The sequence below is a fragment of the Xenopus tropicalis genome, chromosome 6 (assembly GCF_000004195.4).
Source record: "Xenopus tropicalis strain Nigerian chromosome 6, UCB_Xtro_10.0, whole genome shotgun sequence".
Taxonomy (NCBI): Eukaryota; Metazoa; Chordata; class Amphibia; order Anura; family Pipidae; genus Xenopus; species Xenopus tropicalis.
In genome coordinates, this window is record NC_030682.2 from 16,110,509 (window position 1) to 16,131,882 (window position 21,374).

Genomic DNA, 21,374 nt, shown 5'->3' on the forward strand with positions numbered 1-21,374 from the left:
ACAGAAACCCCTAATATATCTATCCCTGTAATCTGTTCCTTCAAAAATAGGAATAAATACCATTTGTATATGCTGAAATCCAGCTGCAAAACAGTTCTTCTTCTTTCATTTGAAATCCTGGCAGGGGAGGAGGGACTAAAACATTGATGTTACAAATTGTAACAACCTCTCCACGGCTTACAGACAGCATGCAGGAACTACATAACCCACAATGCATTGCACTGGGATGTTCCTTTCCTTATTGACATCACGTGTGCAGGGAATTGTGGGATTGGGAGGAGGCAGGCTGAAGGCAGGCTGAGGACAGTCGACTACTGTTACATTTTATTTGAGTCCCAAAGTAGCCAGCTAGATCAGTAGGGGAACAGGAGGTTAAGGTGGCCATAAATGAGCCAATCTGCTCATTGGTGAGGATCGTTTAGTGATATGCCCACCCATATTGGGCATATTCGATCATTTGGCCCTAGGCAGGTAAATGGGCCGTCGGACTGATGACCATATCAACGAGCCAATGCGGTCCCCGATCTGATCGGAAAATCAAACCTGCTGATCGAGATTTGGCCAATTTTAGGCCAGATATTGGTTGGGTAGGCCTGTAGGGGAGCCCATACATGGGCAGATAAGCTGCCGAATCAGTCTGAATGTTTTACTTCCATTCAGCCATTAGGGCGGTTGGGCAGTGATGTTGGGGATCAGGCCTGGCTCACAATCAGTGTTCAAATTCACTCCCATTTTAGCCAACTCATTTTGTATGGACCTTGCTTTGTGCTGAAACAGGAAAGATCTGGAAAGTACGGAGCATAGAATTGTCAAAAATGTCATTTTCACTATAGACTTTTTGCTTTCCTTGGAGCAGGGAGTCCTAGCCAAACCATGGAAAAACAACCAAGACCATTTTTCCTCCGTCTCCATCTCTATAAATAGTTCTTGTGGACACATTGTTTTTGGAGACAGTTTGGAACTTAGTGAGCAGGGAGTGTTCCAACTGAGGGCGCCATTTTAGATGGTGTGTCCAGATACTCCTGGCCATATAGTGCATATAACAATGACGATTTATTGTTTCCTTTGAAATTCCAGTTAATTTGAGATCTGAGCAACAAATCTCTTTTAAACCCACATAGATTTCTTTCAGACATTTGAAGCATCAAACTTATTATGAGCCAGCATGGAAAAAGAAAGACCATTTGTCTCATCCATATTAAAAATGCTCTGATGTCTATAGAAAAGCTTGAAGAATATGTTGGTTCTTTTCCATTTCCAATGTCAGTAATTGTTTCTGTATTAGGCACAGAGATAACATTAAAGGAACAATACATGGAAACATGATATTTTTAACAACAACCAAAACAAATTCTTCTATTCAGATCTAAGGAATAATAATGATTTTGCTATGATTTTGTGATTTAGCATTTCGACTTTAAAGACACAGTTTCATTGGACGCTAAAGAATTAATTATAATTCAGCAGAGGGGGCCGTATGGTTTATTATATTAATAAATGCAGATAAGATGACCTAATTAACATGATAACGACTTCAAGGTACAGGAATTCCCAGTTAGAGAACAGGGAGATTGGGCAAGGTCTGGGCTAGAATCTAAGATGGGAAGGGAAATTGGACCTACGGTCCCTAATGGCATTACAGCCTTATACGAAAAGGAAGAATTTGGTGCAGTTCTTCCATAAGGATGGACTGGGATATTTATATGCCGAATACGTAGCAAAATGCAAGGCAAGTCCACCTCGAAACATGTCGTTATATAAAAGTGGTGCCTTTTATGCATCAAAAATAAGTATTAAATCTCAGTTGCCATAAAAAAGCCTATAACTGACACCTCATACTTCTAACTTTAATGTAAATTACATTAAACATAGTGTAATTAATGTAAAACTGATCAGAACTCTCTTCTAAGATTTTTTTTCTCTAGTTTTCAAGATATTATCCATTTTTTCAATTGCTTATATAATGAATTTGATACAACAGCCCCACCTGCTGGTCACTTTGGCAGACCAGCTTCAGACAGCTGAAAATTCTACTTAGTATATAAAGTTAGTGAGCAGGGAAGAGTTCATGTAAACTGCAAAAGTGCTCAGATGAGCATTCTGTTCAACTTCAGGTTGACTTGTTTCAAGGGTTTCCATATCCTTGGATGTGTATATTTAGTGATAGTTGGTACAGGTATAGGACCCGTTATCCAGAATCCTCGGGACTAAGGGTATTCCGGATAAGGGGTCTTTCCGTAATTTGGATCTCCATACCTTAAGTCTACTAAAGAATCAATAAAACATTAATTAAACCCAATAGGATTGTTCTGCCCCCAATAAGGGGTAATTATATCTTAGTTGGGATCAAGTACAGGTACTGTTTTATTATTACAGAGAAAAGGGAATCATTTAACCATGAAATAAACCCAATAGGGCTGTTCTGCCCCCAATAAGGAGTAATTATATCTTAGTTGGGATCAAGTACAGGTACTGTTTTATTATTACCGAGAAAAGGGAATCATTTAACCATTAAATAAACCCAATAGGGCTGTTCTGCCCCCAATGAGGGGTAATTATATCTTAGTTGGGATCAAGTACAGGTACTGTTTTATTATTACAGAGAAAAGGGAATCATTTAACCATTAAATAAACCCAATAGGGCTGTTCTGCCCCAATAAGGGGTAATTATATCTTAGTTGGGATCAAGTACAGGTACTGTTTTATTATTACAGAGAAAAGGGAATCATTTAACCATTAAATAAACCCAATAGGGCTGTTCTGCCCCCAATAAGGGGTAATTATATCTTAGTTGGGATCAAGTACAGGTACTGTTTTATTATTACAGAGAAAAGGGAATCATTTAACCATTAAATAAACCCAATAGGGCTGTTCTGCCCCCAATAAGGGGTAATTATATCTTAGTTGGGATCAAGTACAGGTACTGTTTTATTATTACAGAGAAAAGGGAATCATTTAACCATTAAATAAACCCAATAGGACTGTTCTGCCCCCAATAAGGGGTAATTATATCTTAGTTGGGATCAAGTACAGGTACTGTTTTATTATTACAGAGAAAAGGGAATCATTTAACCATTAAATAAACCCAATAGGGCTGTTCTGCCCCCAATAAGGGGTAATTATATCTTAGTTGGGATCAAGTACAGGTACTGTTTTATTATTACAGAGAAAAAGGAAATCAGTTTTAAAATTCTGACTTATTTGATTAAAATGGAGTCTATGGGAGATGGGCATCCCGCAATTCGGAGTTTCTGGATAACAGGTTTCCAGATAAGGGATTCTATACCTGTACCTATATTACAGGAGTTGTTACCCAGTTCTAATATGTGACTATATGTTGTTTTTTCCAGCTATTTTCTCAGCACAGAGGACTCCCCGAGAAGGCGGCATTTGTACAGGTAGGTGTCCAGATATGATCCCATTGACTCTACTTTTATTCTTGAAGAGCATTTGGCTTTAAGCATCAACCTTAGCTAAGAAATGACAGAGAAGGAAATGTATAATAGAATCCGGGAGGTTTTCTATTATTAATTTACTTCTCTGTCATTTCTTCTGGGAGAGAAGAAGCCACAAGGGCAATAATTAAGCTCAGGGAATCACTTTTCTACAGGTTATGTAGAGAAATAAGGAAAGGTTGACTTAGTCCATGAACCAATCAGATATTTACCTTCATTATTTTAACTTGCTAGACCATTATAAGTTACAAAGTTACAAGACCAGGGAAAGCTTAGCTTTCTTACTGAATTATTCATTTGAGATATGTCTCCATTATGACCAATTGTCCCCTTATTAGCAAGATACACCCAAGATCATCAACAAAGACACTTTGATGAACTTTATTTCTGTGAGGCCCTATCATCAGTAACATAGAAACCTAGTAATATAGTAAGTTAGGTTGAAAAAAAGACACACATCCAGTAAGTTCAACTGTAATGCCTTTATATAACCCAACTGCTAGTTGCTCCAAAGGAAGGCAAAAAAAACCCTCCTGAAGCCTCTCTGAAGCTTCAGAGGGGTAAAAAAAATCCTTCCTGACTCCAAAATGGCAATCGGACCAATCCCTGGATCAACTTGTACTAAGAGCTGTCTCCAATAACCCTGTATTCTCTCACTTGCAAAAATGCCATCCAACCCCTTCTTGAAACTTCTAATGTATCAGCCAGTACGACTGGTTGAGGGAGAGAATTCTCACAACTTCCCAGCTCTCACAGTAACAAACCCTTTCTCAATATTCAGACGGAACCTCCTTTTCTCCTAATTGGAATGGGTGCCCTTGTGTCTCATGTATCAGTGTAGCAGGCTATAGAGTGGTTTCAAACAACAACCTAACTTAAGAGGGGTTAGTAATATGTTTTATATTATATTTCCTTGGCTTGGCTTGGCAGAAAGAAGTAGGTCAGCAGGAGGGCCACAGGTTGAGGATCACTGTCTCAAAGAATCTGCTAGGAACAGTGTTGACTGGCCCACCAGAATACCAGGAAAACTCCCAGTGGGCCCAGGTGTCATGCAACCATTTGCCTTGTATGCCTATACCATAGCCATCACTCATTTTTCTATGAAAGAGGGGAGATGATGGTATGAAAAAAAGTCATTAATAGATTTTAAAAAGTAAGTGAACAAAGAAGCAAAGACAGTCTGCGATGGGCCTGTGGTCTAAAGTTTACTGGTGGACCCTGGTACCCAAGGTCGACACTGGCTGGGAAAGAAATAGATGTACTAGAAGCTAAGCATAAACTATTTGAACTTGAGCCTCAGACACTATAATATCCAGGATTGACCCATCCTAATGGTTTCAAAAAGATTAAATGGTCCCACTGAAAGTCTATTCTTGGCTATTATGAAGTGGAAAGGAAATAATGGAGTAAGCAAGCTCAGATTCCCTTAATGAGCCTCGTGTTAGTCGCTGACTCGGAGCTCTGTAAAGGCGCTCTCGCATTCTGTAACATGCTGTGCGCACTCTTCCCATAAAAGCCAAGCAAGGCCAAGGCGTATTTGTGTTCCTAGTGAAAAACAAACACCTTTAGGGCAATTATACGTCTGTTCCACTGAACGGAAGATTAATGTATGGAGCCCAGGGTGATATAATGATAGTTAAACTGCATCCATTAAACCATTCTGTACTCCGACTGCATTACGATGAGTAAAGGCTTCCTATGCAGACGGCTGTGCTTGTGGGGAGTGAGGCACAATGGGCATTGCTGGGAGGATATTCTAAGCAGCGGCTCAGGTTCTGCCATTCACAGACTGATAAAACATTAAAATGGCCTCAGGCAGAATAAGCAACTCTACATTGGATCCATAGGGACCTCCCAGTATTTGTCTTCAACCAAAACAATAGTCGAGCTACAAATTGACATTTGTCGGAGGAGAAATTTGTAAAATTCATTCCTCTTTCTTGAGCATTTGCAAAATTCAAGATATTTGGAGGTTTTTTTTATGGAGTTATAGTGAACCGTCTTCTGAAGCCTCGGTAACTGTCTGATCTGTCGGAATAATGCATGGCTGTCTCTTGCAGTAGCAGCACAGTAAGATATCAGGAGCTGCTTACGTTTTTTGCAGGACAGGTAGGCAAGTGATGAGTGAATACAAATGGCTTTTGCCTCTAGGAACTTTCCTGATGGGAAGAGCAGACTCTACGGGTTCATTTATTGATCACAGGGAAGAAAGAAAAGTGTAAAAAACAGGTACAAGTCCTGCCGTCATTATCTCTGCCCACGGGTCTCTGGAGTGCAAGGACCTGTGTTTCCAGCCATGAATACAGTGCTGCCAACTATCGGCACCACTTTATTCCTGTGGGAGTGGGCAGGGGAGGCATGTAGACGTAGCCCCGATCATAGCAAATTACCCATACTGTGTTATGGATAGGTAAAGCTCAAGCCCAATATGTGGCTCTGCGTATCAAATAACAGGATCTTTGTGTAAAAGTGCTCTGTCCTGGGGCATGAGGGGCTTTTTACTCCCAGTGGCACCCTAGCCAGTTGCTGCAGTGGATATTCCACTGCAGAGCTACTCCCTAGAACTTCAGAAGTTGAGTGTAAGCTTGTTGGTAAATTTGTACTCACACAACTGTTAACTACACCAAAATCTTTCCCGGAATGAGACTATTTTTCTCAGACATGAACCCTTGCATATGGTGGAGGCCAAGGTGTATTGTAACTATAACTCTCACAAAGGAAGGCCTCAGTGGTTCTTGAACGTAACCATGAACTGTTTATTCAGGTAAATTCACATAGGAGTATGTATCACACAATAATGCCGGATTTGCTCATAGCACAGATCAGGTATATACTTACGATACTCCATAAGACTCTCTCCCCGCAGGGTCACATGGTACAATATTCAGCAAGACAAGAGTAATGGGTGGAACCCAGGTGAATTCTATCTAGCCCTGAGTCTGTACACTTGTTCCCTATTTCTAGGCTATTGTAAACTGGGTATCTTAATCCCACTGACAATCCTTGTCGGAGCTAAAAGCTGCTCACTACCTAACATTAACTATCTGTCACACCTAGGGGGAGATTTACTAATCTACAAACGGACCGAAAGCGCCCGAATGCGTTTTTTTGTAATGAACTGTATTTTTGCGACTTTTTTGCCGCCGTCGCGAATTTGTCGTATATTTTCGCCGACTTTTTCGTCGCCGTCGCAACGAGTACGAAAGTTTCGGATTCATTCAAGCTTCTGTATCGTGATTTTCCTTGGGCCGGGTTGGAGCTGCAGAGTGCCATTGAGCCCTATGGGAGACTTTCCTTGGGCCGGGTTGGAGCTGCAGAGTGCCATTGAGCCCTATGGGAGACTTTCCTTGGGCCGGGTTGGAGCTGCAGAGTGCCATGAGCCCTATGGGAGATTTTCCTTGGGCCGGGTTGGAGCTGCAGAGTGCCATTGAGCCCTATGGGAGACTTTCCTTGGGCCGGGTTGGAGCTGCAGAGTGCCATTGAGCCCTATGGGAGACTTTCCTTGGGCCGGGTTGGAGCTGCAGAGTGCCATTGAGCCCTATGGGAGGCTTTCCTTGGGCCGGGTTGGAGCTGCAGAGTGCCATTGAGCCCTATGGGAGGCTTTCCTTGGGTCGGGTTGGAGCTGCAGAGTGCCATTGAGCCCTATGGGAGGCTTTCCTTGGGCCGGGTTGGAGCTGCAGAGTGCCATTGAGCCCTATGGGAGACTTTCCTTGGGCCGGGTTGGAGCTGCAGAGTGCCATTGAGCCCTATGGGAGACTTTCCTTGGGCCAGGTTGGAGCTGCAGAGTGCCATTGAGCCCTATGGGAGACTTTCCTTGGGCCGGGTTGGAGCTGCAGAGTGCCATTGAGCCCTATGGGAGGCTTTCCTTGGGCCGGGTTGGAGCTGCAGAGTGCCATTGAGCCCTATGGGAGACTTTCCTTGGGCCGGGTTGGAGCTGCAGAGTGCCATTGAGCCCTATGGGAGACTTTCCTTGGGCCGGGTTGGAGCTGCAGAGTGCCATTTATTCCTATGGAAGGCTTCCAAAATCATGCAGAGTCGGAAAGGTTTTTCCGCCATTCACGATCGTTCAATACAAAAAAGTCGCGACAACGACAAAATAGTCGCGCAGAATACGAAAAAATTGCGACGGCGACGGAAAAGTTGCAATATTTTCGTTTCCAATCCGATTTTTTCCCTTTCGGATTCGTGGATTAGTAATTCTCCCCCCTAGTGTAACATATTACCAGCCTAACTTACACTAGCTATACCTGCACCATCTAGGTTCCATTATCTTTCCAAAATGGCTGCAGAACCCACAAGGATTTTACATATATATGATAGCACACTATACTTCCCTTCTAGGATAGGGACCCCCATAGGTGTCTAAAGTACTAGGGTACTGCCAGGGAAAAATATATAACTATACAGTATATAGTATAGCTCCACATCAGCCATACTTACTATGCTCAGTAATGCAAAGGGAAAGGCAGCCCTGAGTAATTGGTAGTAGAACATTTGTATTAATTGCCCTTAATTGTAGGAATTCTCAAGTGCATAGGGATTTGTCTTATCCAGGACAATAGTCTTTTCACTGAGGTATTTGGTGCCGATAAGCGGCTGAAACCTTTGCACATAAATAGCATTAGTGACTCTTTTATCCAATGTCGTTTGTATTTCCCGTTTAATGTCCCTTTAACAATAAAGCGCTTTTCCCAGCTGGTTTAAGAATGGCGGATTAATCTGGCACTTCATTTTTTTAATGGCTCAGAAGACAATATAATTGTAACGTCTGGTAACTTGATTAAACAAACAATAACCTTGCAATTATCAGCGCCATTGTTTCCCTGCACCTCACGTATTTGCTTTGCCTTTTTTTTTTCTTAGCGCCAATACAAATGGGAGTTTCAACCGCCGGTGCATTTCCTGCGATTTGATTGAGTATTGTACCTACGTCAGCGCCTCGTTCAGCCACGGCCTGGACTACTTCATACTCAGATGTGAAGGTACAGGAGCGGAAAAAATGCATAATATTTTTCCCTGTTTCGGGGATTTTTAACCCTATAATATGACACAGTCGGTTTTGGGCATTTTTCCAACAGTGGGAAGTATCCAGGGCAGCAGATAATTGCTCGTTCCCAAATTCATTAGCTCAGGTCCATCTGCTACATGATTAATTGGCTGCAGGGTGTCTGCTATCCATATTGCAGCCAATTACGAGAGGGCATGGAATCACTGTACACATCACACACACTTCTAATTGGCTCCTTATGTAACTGAGGATATTTCAGGTGTTCTTAGTAGGAAAGTTTGCATGGAGAGAGAGCACCAATGGCATATAGCCTTTCATTCCTCACTCTCTGCCATCAGCAAGGGACAAGTATAAGGACACTTCATTGCATAGTTGAAGTTCTTTTTTAATTTGCTATATATGTATTTTTTAATTTTTCAATATATATTCTTGTAATATGTATGCATATTTGTATTTACTTTTTAAATATAATATATATATATATATATATATTATTTTTTTAATATATGTGTAGGTTTGTATATATTTTTTAATATACACTATGGGGCACATTTACTAACCCACGAACGGGCCGAATGCGTCCGATTGCGTCTTTCTCGTAATGATCGGTAATTTTGCGATTTTTTTCGGCGTCTTTACGTTTTTTGCGTAAAAACGCGAGTTTTTCGGCGTCTTTACGAAAGTTGCACAAAGTCGCGATTTTTTCGTAGCGTTAAAACTTGCGCGAAACGTCGCGCCTTTTAAGTTTTAACGCTACGAAAAAGGCGCGACTTTGCGCGCAAGTGTTAACGCTACGAAAAAATTGCGACTTTGCGCAACTTTCGTAATGGCTACGAAAAACTCGCGTTTTTACGCAAAAATCGTAAAGACGCCGAAAAACTCGCGTTTTTATGCAAAAAACGTAAAGACGCCGAAAAAAACGCAAAAATACGAAAAAGTGGCAAAATGTTCGTTTCCAATTGGAATTTTTCAAATTCGGATTCTAAATCGTGTCTTAGTAAATCAGCCCCTATGTATATGTTTATTTTTATATAATATATTTTTATCCGTGATACATATGTATTATATATGTTTGAATATAATATATATTCTTATATATAGAATTTTTTTGCTATTCTTATATATATATTTGTGTTTATATGTATTATTATACTATAATATTATTATATATGTGTGTGTGTATATATATATATATATATATATATATTTTATAAATAAATATAATATATAATTATGTAAAATATATGTTTTATGTGTGTTATACGGGTATGGAATCTGTTATCTGGAAACCCATTATCCAGAAAATTTAGAATTACGGGAAGTCCACCCCCCATAGACTCCACCAAATTACAGAGAGATCCCTTATAGTGATGAGCGAATCTTTGGCATTTCGTGAAACGGCGAAAAATTAGTGAAATGGCGAAAATGTCGCGACAAAAAAAAAAGTTTTGACGCAGGCAACAATTTTTTTTGACGCGTGGCGAATTTTCCCACTGCAAATTGTGACACCCATTTCGCGAAAAATGGCGGAACATTCTGGATAACAGGTCCCATACCTTTATGGGGAAAAAAATTATATATATAGATAGATATCTATATCTATCTATATATATAGAGAGAGAGAGATATATATATAAGTTTTTTTTATAATTTTTTTTAAATATGTGCATTTATTTGTACAGGTATAGGACCTATTATCCAGAATGCTTGGGACCAAGGGTATTCCGGATAAGGGGTCTTTCCGTAATTTGGATCTCAATACCTTAAGTCTACTAAAAAATCAATAGAACATTAATTAAACCCAATAGGATTGTTTTGCATCCAGTAAGGGGTAATTATATCTTAGTTGGGATCAAGTACAGGTACTGTTTTATTATTACAGAGAAAAGGGAATCATTTAACCATTAAATAAACCCAATAGGGCTGTTCTGCCCCCAATAAGGGGTAATTATATCTTAGTTGGGATCAAGTACAGGTACTGTTTTATTATTACAGAGAAAAGGGAATCATTTAACCATTAAATAAACCCAATAGGGCTGTTCTGCCCCCAATAAGGGGTAATTATATCTTAGTTGGGATCAAGTACAGGTACTGTTTTATTATTACAGAGAAAAGGGAATCATTTAACCATTAAATAAACCCAATAGGATTGTTCTGCCCCCAATAAGGGGTAATTATATCTTAGTTGGGATCAAGTACAGGTACTGTTTTATTATTACAGAGAAAAGGGAATCATTTAACCATTAAATAAACCCAATAGGGCTGTTCTGCCCCAATAAGGGGTAATTATATCTTAGTTGGGATCAAGTACAGGTACTGTTTTATTACTACAGAGAAAAGGGAATCATTTAACCATGAAATAAACCCAATAGGACTGTTCTGCCCCCAATAAGGGGTAATTATATCTTAGTTGGGATCAAGTACAGGTACTGTTTTATTATTACAGAGAAAAGGGGGATCATTTAACCATTAAATAAACCCAATATGGCTGTTCTGCCCCCAATAAGGGGTAATTATATCTTAGTTGGGATCAAGTACAGGTACTGTTTTATTATTACAGAGAAAAGGGAATCATTTCACCATTAAATAAACCCAATAGAGCTGTTCTGCCCCCAATAAGGGGGAATTATATCTTAGTTGGGATCAAGTACAGGTACTGTTTTATTATTACAGAGAAAAGGGAATCATTTAACCATTAAATAAACCCAATAGGGCTGTTCTGCCCCCAATAAGGGGTAATTATATCTTAGTTGGGATCAAGTACAGGTACTGTTTTATTATTACAGAGAAAAGGGAATCATTTAACCATTAAATAAACCCAATAGGGCTGTTCTGCCCCCAATAAGGATTAATTATATCTTAGTTGGGATCAAGTACAGGTACTGTTTTATTATTACAGAGAAAAGGGAATCATTTAACCATTAAATAAACCCAATAGGACTGTTCTGCCCCCAATAAGGGGTAATTATATCTTAGTTGGGATCAAGTACAGGTACTGTTTTATTATTACAGAGAAAAGGGAATCATTTAACCATTAAATAAACCCAATAGGGCTGTTCTGCCCCAATAAGGGGTAATTATATCTTAGCTGGAATCAATTACAAGGTTCTGTTTTATTATTACATAGAAAAAGGAAATCAGTTTTAAAATTCTGAATTATTTGATTAAAATGGAGTCTATGGGAGACGGGCATTCCGTAATTCGGAGCTTTCTGGATAACGGGTTTCCAGATAAGGGGTCCGATACCTGTATTTACTTTTTAAATGGATAATATATATATATATTTTATATAATAGACATTTGTATGTGTTTATATCTTTTTATTTCTTTAATATACAAAATATATATATTTTTTTATAGAATATATTTTATCTCTTATGTATATTTGTTATATTTTTTAATATACAATATCATTTTTTATTTTCATTGAATATAGTTTTATCGATCTTTATATAGTTTGAGTGTATATTGTTTTTTTATGTGTGTGTAATAGCTCTATATATATCTATATAAGCGCATAAAATATACAGAGAAGTGTCCTTACATTTGTCACTATGTATTTATATACATATATATATTATACACGCATTGGCCTTGTTGCCTGCGTGAAACACTGGGAAAATATCTAAAAACATTCACGGAGCCTCGACAAAATAATGCCTGCTTTTTTTTTTTATTTGTATGATAATATCTTCACTTGGTGTATCGAGCATAAATAATTCATAAGGCAACAAATAAAGAGATCTCCAATCGGCAGATAGATGCGGCAGTTGCCAATTATCTGGGCTCTGCAGAGCGGAATTCTCTGGGTTCTCATCGCTCGCAGCTGCTCTTTTTAAATCATTCATCAATGTTTAAGAGATATGCTATGGACGCCGGCACGGAACATTTGAATTTCTATTGTCTACACACTGGGAGTTTAGCTTCTAGTAGCGCAATTATCAGCTGCACCAAACCCTCGAGAATCCACATGAGATGAGACTCCAGGCGAAGGTTGTTTAGTAGGAAGTCTTTCTTCTTTTTTTAATTGTCTTTGAATAAACAGCAAAGTAATATTTTATTACTATTAAATAGTGTTACAAACAAATATACCCCAACTGTACTTTTAATAAGCATCTAAGTAAAACAAATATAACATTTTATCCCAACTCTCATTTTATCCTAAAGTTTTCATCTTCTGTTCTATGAATTCCATATATTGTATATTGGGGGCTTTCTAGACCACTTTACATTCTTCCTTATGGTGCAGTAGTCATGTTACTTAGTCCGGAGAATGAATAAAATACAGGTATGGGACCAGTTATCCAGAATGTTCAGGACCTGGGGTTTTCCGGATAAGGGGTCTTTCCATGATTTGGATCTCCATAACTTAAGTATGGATCTCCATAACTTAAGGGGCTTTCTAGACCACTTTACATTCTTCCTTATGGTGCAGTAGTCATGTTACTTAGTCCGGAGAATGAATAAAATACAGGTATGGGACCAGTTATCCAGAATGTTCAGGACCTGGGATTTTCTGTATAAGGGTTCTTCCCATAATTTGGGTCTCCATACTTTGTCTACTAAAGAATAATTTAAACATTACTAAAGCCCAATTGGTTTGTTTTGCCCCCAATAAGGGGTAATTATATCTTAGTTGGGATCAAGTACAGGTACTGTTTTATTATTACAGAGAAAAGGGAATCATTTAACCATTAAATAAACCCAATAGGGCTGTTCTGTCCCCAATAAGGGGTAATTATATCTTAGTTGGGATCAAGTACAGGTACTGTTTTATTATTACAGAGAAAAGGGAATCATTTAACCATTAAATAAACCCAATAGGGCTGTTCTGCCCCAATAAGGGGTAATTATATCTTAGTTGGGATCAAGTACAGGTACTGTTTTATTATTACAGAGAAAAGGGAATCATTTAACCATTAAATAAACCCAATAGGGCTGTTCTGCCCCCAATAAGGGGTAATTATATCTTAGTTGGGATCAAGCACAAGGTACTGTTTTATAATCACAGAGAAAACAGAAATCATTTTTAAAAATTAGAATTGTTTGCTTGTAATGGAGTCTATGGGAGACGGCCTTTCCGTAATTCAGAACTTTCTGGATAATGGGCTTCCTGATAAGGGATCCCATACCTGTACTGTAAAGTAAACATTTTTATAAACTTTGATACTTATAATACACAAAGCAATATAGATTTTCCCAATACTGTGGGGCTGTTCTTCCTGGTGGGTCTTAAAGCAATGAATAGGGGGGCATTTAGGGATTGGTTTAGGTTGAATGATTACATAAAGGTCTGCGTACAGCAGGAAATATATAACAGAAATAGTTAGGCCTCCATCGTGTGTCCCTGATGAAGGTGCAACCTTTGGCCAGGGCTCCCCTGAAGGTCCATGCTTTGGTCAAGCCCTCTTGGGTCATAAAATGAAAATAAAAAAAAATATCAGTGTATCATTCATTCAGCTATAGTTCCATGAATATCTAGGTTAGCAAATGAACAGTCATCTTATATCTAAGAGTAAATGCCCATTCACCCTAGTTCTCATCCTAACTGGCTTCCGGGCAATTTTCTGATCATAGACCGGAAGAGAAGGAATACTGATTATAAACAATGGGCTGTTGGATGAGCATCGATCCTCTTTTTATGTTTGTAGTCTTCTGAACGTGTCTTGATATCATCATAAACATATAACAATGTATAAAATATAAGGTAAAATGCATATTTTTCTTTTTTTTTAGGTCCTCGGGTTCCTGTTGTGACTGTTCATAACACCACTAACAGACAGAGTAAGTGTTTGAGCTCATATGAGAAAAATCCAAATGGTTTGTGTATTATGTATCGATTCCACATCCCACCTGGAGAAGTTAGAAAGCATGTTGTGCTGTGAAAGATAATCCCAAGGAAGCCATTATTCTACCCAAAGGCTGGAATTCAGAGCTATTGGGTTATTTAGTATCATAATGAGGAAGAAAACACAAGAAACACAATATGGTGGCAGTTGGGTAGGAAGTCAGTTTCTCGTTGGCGTTCTGTGTTTCACTGTGTAAATGTAGGTCCAGAATAGAAGGAAAAGGGACACTAAAAGTTTAATAAAATCTTGGACTATTCAAAAATTTTGCATCACGAAGAAACACTGATTATTATTATATTATATAATCAGAGCCTTTGGGAATCCTTTGTGTGGAATAAAAAGCCCAATGCCGTGCCAAATGGATCATCATACTGCCAATTGCCTATTCATGTCCCTCCCCCTATTTGCTTCCCTGTCACGTGAGAAGGATCCCAAACATATTGTGCAAATGTTTTAAAAGCAAAGGATTTGTACCGTTATTATCCTGCTTTCCCCCATTCTTTACCAGTCTCCAGCTACAGGGACGAAAGGGAAAGATATGAGATATTATTCCCTAACAACTGATTTCAAAAAGGACAGATTATCTTAAAATTATTATGGGATCACTTATCCTGAAATCTCTTATACAAAAAGCTCTGAGTTATGGAAAGGTAGTCCCCACAGAATCCATTATAGGCAAACAATTCCGTTTTATAATGATTTCCATTTTCTCTGTTGGGTTTATTATACATTTAATGATTTTCTAGCAGACTTGAACTATGGTGGTCTAAACTAACTTAGAAACTAACTAACTGGAAAGATCCCTTATCCACAAAACCCCAGTCCCCAAACTGTCTGATATTCATCCTATTCTTAGTGAAAGAAGTAGAGATATAGGATCTATTATCCAGGATGCTTGGTACCTGGAGATTTCTGGATAAGGGATCTTTTTGTAATCTGAATCACCAGACCATAACTCTGCTAAAAAAACATTTAAACATAATATACCCCCAATAATATTATTAAACCCCCAATATGGATTCATGTGGCTTAGTTAGGCTCAATTACAAGGTACTGTTTTATTATTACAGGGAAATAGAAATCAATTTTTAAAAAATGTAATTATTTGAATAAAATATACTCTATGGGAGATTGCCTTCCCTTAATTCGGAGCTTTCTGGATAATGGGTAAGAGATCCCATACCTGTGCACCAATTGATTATAATGATGGCTCTAATATTTGTGGTAGAGTTAATTTTTAAGCCATAATATCATTGATAGCATCTGTTATTTTGTCTTCAGTACAACCCAAAGCCTATGGTGCTGTTCTGTTGCACCTTATACAGATTCCAAGAAGATCCCTTATCCAGAAAACCCCAGGTACCAAGCATCCTGGATAACAGATTCTCATTCATTGAGAATAGGATGAATATCCTATTGGGGACTGGGGTTTTCTGGATAAGGGATCTTTCCTACGTTTAGACCACCATAGTTCAAGTGTGCTAGAAAATCATTAAACGTATAATAAACCCAACAGGGGGAGTGGAAATCCCAGTAGCTGGTGACTAAAGGTCCCCATACACGGTAAGAGCTGTTCGCTTGGCAAGATCGCCAAGCGAGCGGATCTTCCCCCGATATCCCCACCTACGGGTGGGCGATATCGGGGAGCTTGAAGTTAAAAAAAAAAATAATTATGTAGGCGGCAATGGGGCAGTTGGTTTGGGACCGCATCAACGAGCCAATGCGGCCCCCGAGCCGACTGAATCTTTTAACCTGGCCGATCAATATCTAGCCAATTTCAGGCCAGATATCGGTCGGCCAGCCCGCTCGTTTCTGCCCCTACACGGGCAGATAAGCTGCTGAGTCGGTCCAAGGGACTGATATCGGCAGCTTCTATTGGCCCGTGTATGGGGGCCTTTACAGTAAAAGTGACTAAAGCAATCATTACTATTTTGCCATCATTTCCAAATGAAACGTTTCCCAAGAAGGGATGAATCCATTTATCAACTACAAGACTTTTCCCCCCTATGTGCTTGGTAGGAAGGCACCCTGTCTGGAATACGTTTGTTCCCAGTTTATTTCCTACCGTCGTCCTCTGATAGAAGACAGAGGAGAGCAATTATGACATATGTGCTGCGATTTGGCTTTATTATAACATTACCTCAGGCCCAACGAAGCCAATATAATTAGACTCCTTTCTTGGTGTGTTTTATATCAGAAGGGCTACAGTAACCGTTGTCTGGTTCTCGACCAGCCCTAGTGAGATCAATGTGCTTTTATTCTATTTTCCATGAATGCAAAGCGAAATATGGCCTTATTAACCTGGGGACATTGTAATATCTTCATGAATATTCTCCCACCTAAGTAGCCTTATTGTCGATGCATTCTGTGCTCTATCGCTTGCAATAAAAAGCTTGCTAATGGCTAATTGTAGCTCTCTTTAGAATAGACGGAAGCGTATATATGGATCTGAAAGGCGCTCCAATTCCGTTTCGTTGCATAATGCAGTCCCAACGGCCCCAGAATTCAGAAAGGAGCGTCCTCCAGGAAATATGCCAATCTCCTCCAAGCTATTGCTATTTATCTATGGTTGCAATTATAAGAACAAATAAGAGACTCCATGTGGGTCCCTTGAGTGACCGACCCCTCTCAGCTGATAAAGCAAATTTCCGCTCCCTTAATTAAATGAGGTTCCCCTCAAAGAATTAAGCTTGTTTTTTTGTTTTTGAGAAATAATATGGAGAGAGCATTTGAGATAGGGCTTTATTACCCCGGTGTCTCCTTTACAAGGTGCTTAAGTGTGCATTGAGACATAGTCTTAGTATTAAATCCTTCACATTGTAGGAATCACATTACAGTGTGATAAATCAATACACAATATTGGCATCTGATTCTATAACAGTAACTATTCACCAATACCGGCTCATAATCTATTATGGCACCCTATTCTGGGCAATAATATGGGTATTATGGGTATACATCCATCATTTACACATTTTCCAAGCTAATTCTACACTGTGGGTTCAGGAACCAATGTTCAAATTTGTTTTTGTTTATTTAATGGTTAAATGATTCCCTTTTCTCTGTAATAATAAAACAGTACCTGTACTTGATCCCAACTAAGATATAATTACCCCTTATTGGGGCAGAACAGCCCTATTGGGTTTATTTAATGGTTAAATGATTCCCTTTTCTCTGTAATAATAAAACAGTACCTGTACTTGATCCCAACTAAGATATAATTACCCCTTATTGGGGCAGAACAGCCCTATTGGATTTATTTCATGGTTAAATGATTCCCTTTTCTCTGTAATAATAAAACAGTACCTGTACTTGATCCCAACTAAGATATAATTACCTCTTATTGGGGGCAGAACAGTCCTATTGGGTTTATTTAATGGTTAAATGATTCCCTTTTCTCTGTAATAATAAAACAGTACCTGTACTTGATCCCAACTAAGATATAATTACCCCTTATTGGGGGCAGAACAGCCCTATTGGGTTTATTTAATGGTTAAATGATTCCCTTTTCTCTGTAATAATAAAACAGTACCTGTACTTGATCCCAACTAAGATATAATTACCCCTTATTGGGGGCAGAACAGCCCTATTGGGTTTATTTCATATTTAAATGATTTTTAGCAGATTTACAGAATACGGAAAGATCCCTGGTCCCGAGCATTCTGGATAACAGGTCCCATACCGGTACTAAAAAGATTGAACACCCTGGATTTGTATCTTTATCAACCATAATTATTATGTCACTCTGTGTTCCACATACATTAGAGTGGTTTGCCTTCCCTCACTCACTAGTTACCATAAAGTCAATTCATATAGATTGATATTATGTAAGTGGATAACTCTGATTATTGAGAGCATATGGACAGACAGATGAACTAAATGAACTAAATTCATGCCTTTGGCAATAGACATTCAAGAAGACTTAATTGATCGAATTTCCTTTTAGTTTTTCATTTAGTCATCTGTAGCCCCCCAAGGGGTTGGCTGAATATGCTTTAGAAAAAAATAAGTCCATCAGAGACCCCTGATAAATCTGTTTTTTCTTTTGTTGTGTTTGATCTTAATAATTGTATTTCTTTCTTTTTTTTTGCAGTTCTCATTGAGTTGGAGAATAATTCTTATGTGGAATATGCTATGGGTGAAAAACAGATCCCTATAGTGGAATATACGGACATACAGATGGAAGATTATAGTAAGTTGTAAAGCTGTCACAGATCATCTTATTCTCCTTTACTCGTTATCATGGGATATGGAAGCTAATCATAATTTGTTAGAAATATCCTGATGGGGGTATCATCTTGGTAGAGTAAGCATCTTCGCCAACAAATGGAAAGGAATTGTAATTTAAAACTTGATGTCTTGTTCTAGGCCAGCGGTTCTCAACCTTTGGGGGTCAAACGACCCTTTCACAGGGGTGCCTAAGACCATCGGAATACACATATTTCCGATGGTCTTGGGAATAATTTTATGGTTGGGGGTCACCGCAACATGAGGAACTGTATTAAAGGGTCGCGGCGTTAGGAAGGTTGAGAACCACTGTTCTAGGCAGATCTAAGGTTAGGCTCTTACCTGTCAAACTCAGTGCCGGACTGGCCAACCAGGATACCAGGAAACGCCCGGTGGGCCCAGGTGTCAGTGGGCCCTCTTGCTTCTGACCATTTGGCCTGTTTCATGGTCATTCCCTATTTCTGAATGGGAACAAAGATGAGGAGAAGATGGAAGAATAGATGCTAGCATGTAAATAAAAGGGACTTGGAGAATAAAGTGGTTGAGTGAGGAAAGGAGGAAAAATAGTTTAGAGCAGAGATCCCCAACCTTTTATACCCGTGAGCCACATTCAAGTAGAAAAAGTATTGGAGAGCAACACAACCATGAAAAAGGTTCCTGGGGGTGCCAATAAGAGCTATAACTGCCTATTTAATAGCCCCTATGTGGATTGGCAATCTACAGAAGACTCTGTTTGGGATTATACTGGGGTTTTTATGCAACCAAAACTTGCCCCCAAGTAAGGAATTCAAAAATAACTACCTGGTTTGAGGCCACTGGGAGCAACATCCAAGGGGTTGGGGAGCAACATGTTGCTCATGAGCCACTGGTTGGGGATCACTGGTTTAGAGAGTGGGCCCATGGTCTAAGGTGGATGGTCTACCATGGAATAAATAGAGTCCACAGCCTTCAAATACCCACACTACCTTTTGGGTTATAATACTCAGGATCCAGCAACAATCCTTACATAACACTTTCATAGGGCCCATATAGAATTCAGATATCCAACCTGTAATTTGGACTGATCAATGAGATGGCCTAAAGCAGTGACACTTAAGAGATAAGGTAAAATATGAGGTAGATGCCTATTTACTGTCTTGGACATCCACAAACCTGTAGGAGAGTCGGGTATGACTTTCCATGGATCTGTGGCTTTGTAATAAGTTATGTGGGGGCTGGACACATATTCTAATGCAAAGAAAGGCCTAAACCCACAAGTGTAAGAAGAACTCTGTCACGTGGGTCATATTTTGGGCTCCAAGAGCACCAAACCAAAGCCATCAGAGAAACAGAACTAGCCTGTATGGGCCTCTTTACAAAATGTACTAGAACTTCAGAAACTTTGCTAATAATGAGTTCAGTCTGAAATCAGATCTGAGTTTGGCGCAAATAACCAAGCAGATACAAGTCATCAGTATTATTCATCTTAATGTGCACAGAAGTTTAAAGATAACACAGTAGACCTAAGAACATTTCAATTTAGATGTGTCTGACAGATTGATGCACTTAATGATCCTGAATGTAATTTGACCTGGGTTTACCCATCTCAGCCACACGATCTCTCGATGCTATTATTCGCAAAGAGCGTGACAATGGAAGGAAACTTTAATGAGATTTATTTTATTTCCCAGAATTGCCAATGCAGATCATCAAGCCTGCAACTTTTTCCAGCAAAGCTCATTACCCTTTGCTGCTCGTTGTGTAAGTATGTGCGCTGTTTTGTAATAAGTCAAATGTACGTCGGAAAGCGAAGGATTGTGTTGGTTACCGTGATTTATGTGGTGAGATTTAGTTTCTTAGTTGGAGTAATTCCATTTAATTCTTTAACTTTTAACAGCTCATTGTTGTGTCCTTATTTCATATATACAGGTATGGGATCCCTTATCTGGAAACACATTATCCAAAAAGTTCCAAATTATGGAAAGGCCATCTCCCATAGACTCCATTATAAACAAATAATTCAAAAATCAAATCAAGTACAGGTACTGTTTTATTATTACAGAGAAAAGGGAATCATTTAACCATTAAATAAACCCAGTAGGGCTGTTCTGCCCCCAATAAGGGGTAATTATATCTTAGTTGGGATCAAGTACAGGTACTGTTTTATTATTACAGAGAAAAGGGAATCATTTAACCATTAAATAAACCCAATAGGGCTGTTCTGCCCCCAATAAGGGGTAATTATATCTTAGTTGGGATCAAGTACAGGTACTGTTTTATTATTACAGAGAAAAGGGAATCATTTAACCATTAAATAAACCCAATAGGGCTGTTCTGCCCCCAATAAGGGGTAATTATATCTTAGTTGGGATCAAGTACAGGTACTGTTTTATTATTACAGAGAAAAGGGAATCATTTAACCATTAAATAAACCCAATAGGGCTGTTCTGCCCCAATAAGGGGTAATTATATCTTAGTTGGGATCAAGTACAGGTACTGTTTTATTATTACAGAGAAAAGGGAATCATTTAACCATTAAATAAACCCAATAGGGCTGTTCTGCCCCAATAAGGGGTAATTATATCTTAGTTGGGATCAAGTACAGGTACTGTTTTATTATTACAGAGAAAAGGGAATCATTTAACCATTAAATAAACCCAATAGGGCTGTTCTGCCCCCAATAAGGGGTAATTATATCTTAGTTGGGATCAAGTACAGGTACTGTTTTATTATTACAGAGAAAAGGGAATCATTTAACCATTAAATAAACCCAATAGGGCTGTTCTGCCCCAATAAGGGGTAATTATATCTTAGTTGGGATCAAGTACAGGTACTGTTTTATTATTACAGAGAAAA

At 38.9% G+C, this 21,374-nt stretch overlaps 1 protein-coding gene across 3 annotated transcripts in view; it reads left to right on the plus strand.

Annotated features, from left to right (window-relative positions):
- Positions 1-21,374, plus strand: part of dpp6 (dipeptidyl-peptidase 6) — an 834,825-nt gene that overhangs the window by 797,406 nt on the left and 16,045 nt on the right. For all 3 annotated transcript variants that reach the window (XM_031903179.1, NM_001102992.1, XM_012964203.3), the window contains 5 exon segments: positions 3,351-3,398; positions 8,319-8,437; positions 14,200-14,247; positions 18,406-18,504; positions 20,210-20,279. In XM_031903179.1, coding sequence (XP_031759039.1) covers positions 3,351-3,398; positions 8,319-8,437; positions 14,200-14,247; positions 18,406-18,504; positions 20,210-20,279 — 384 coding nt within the window.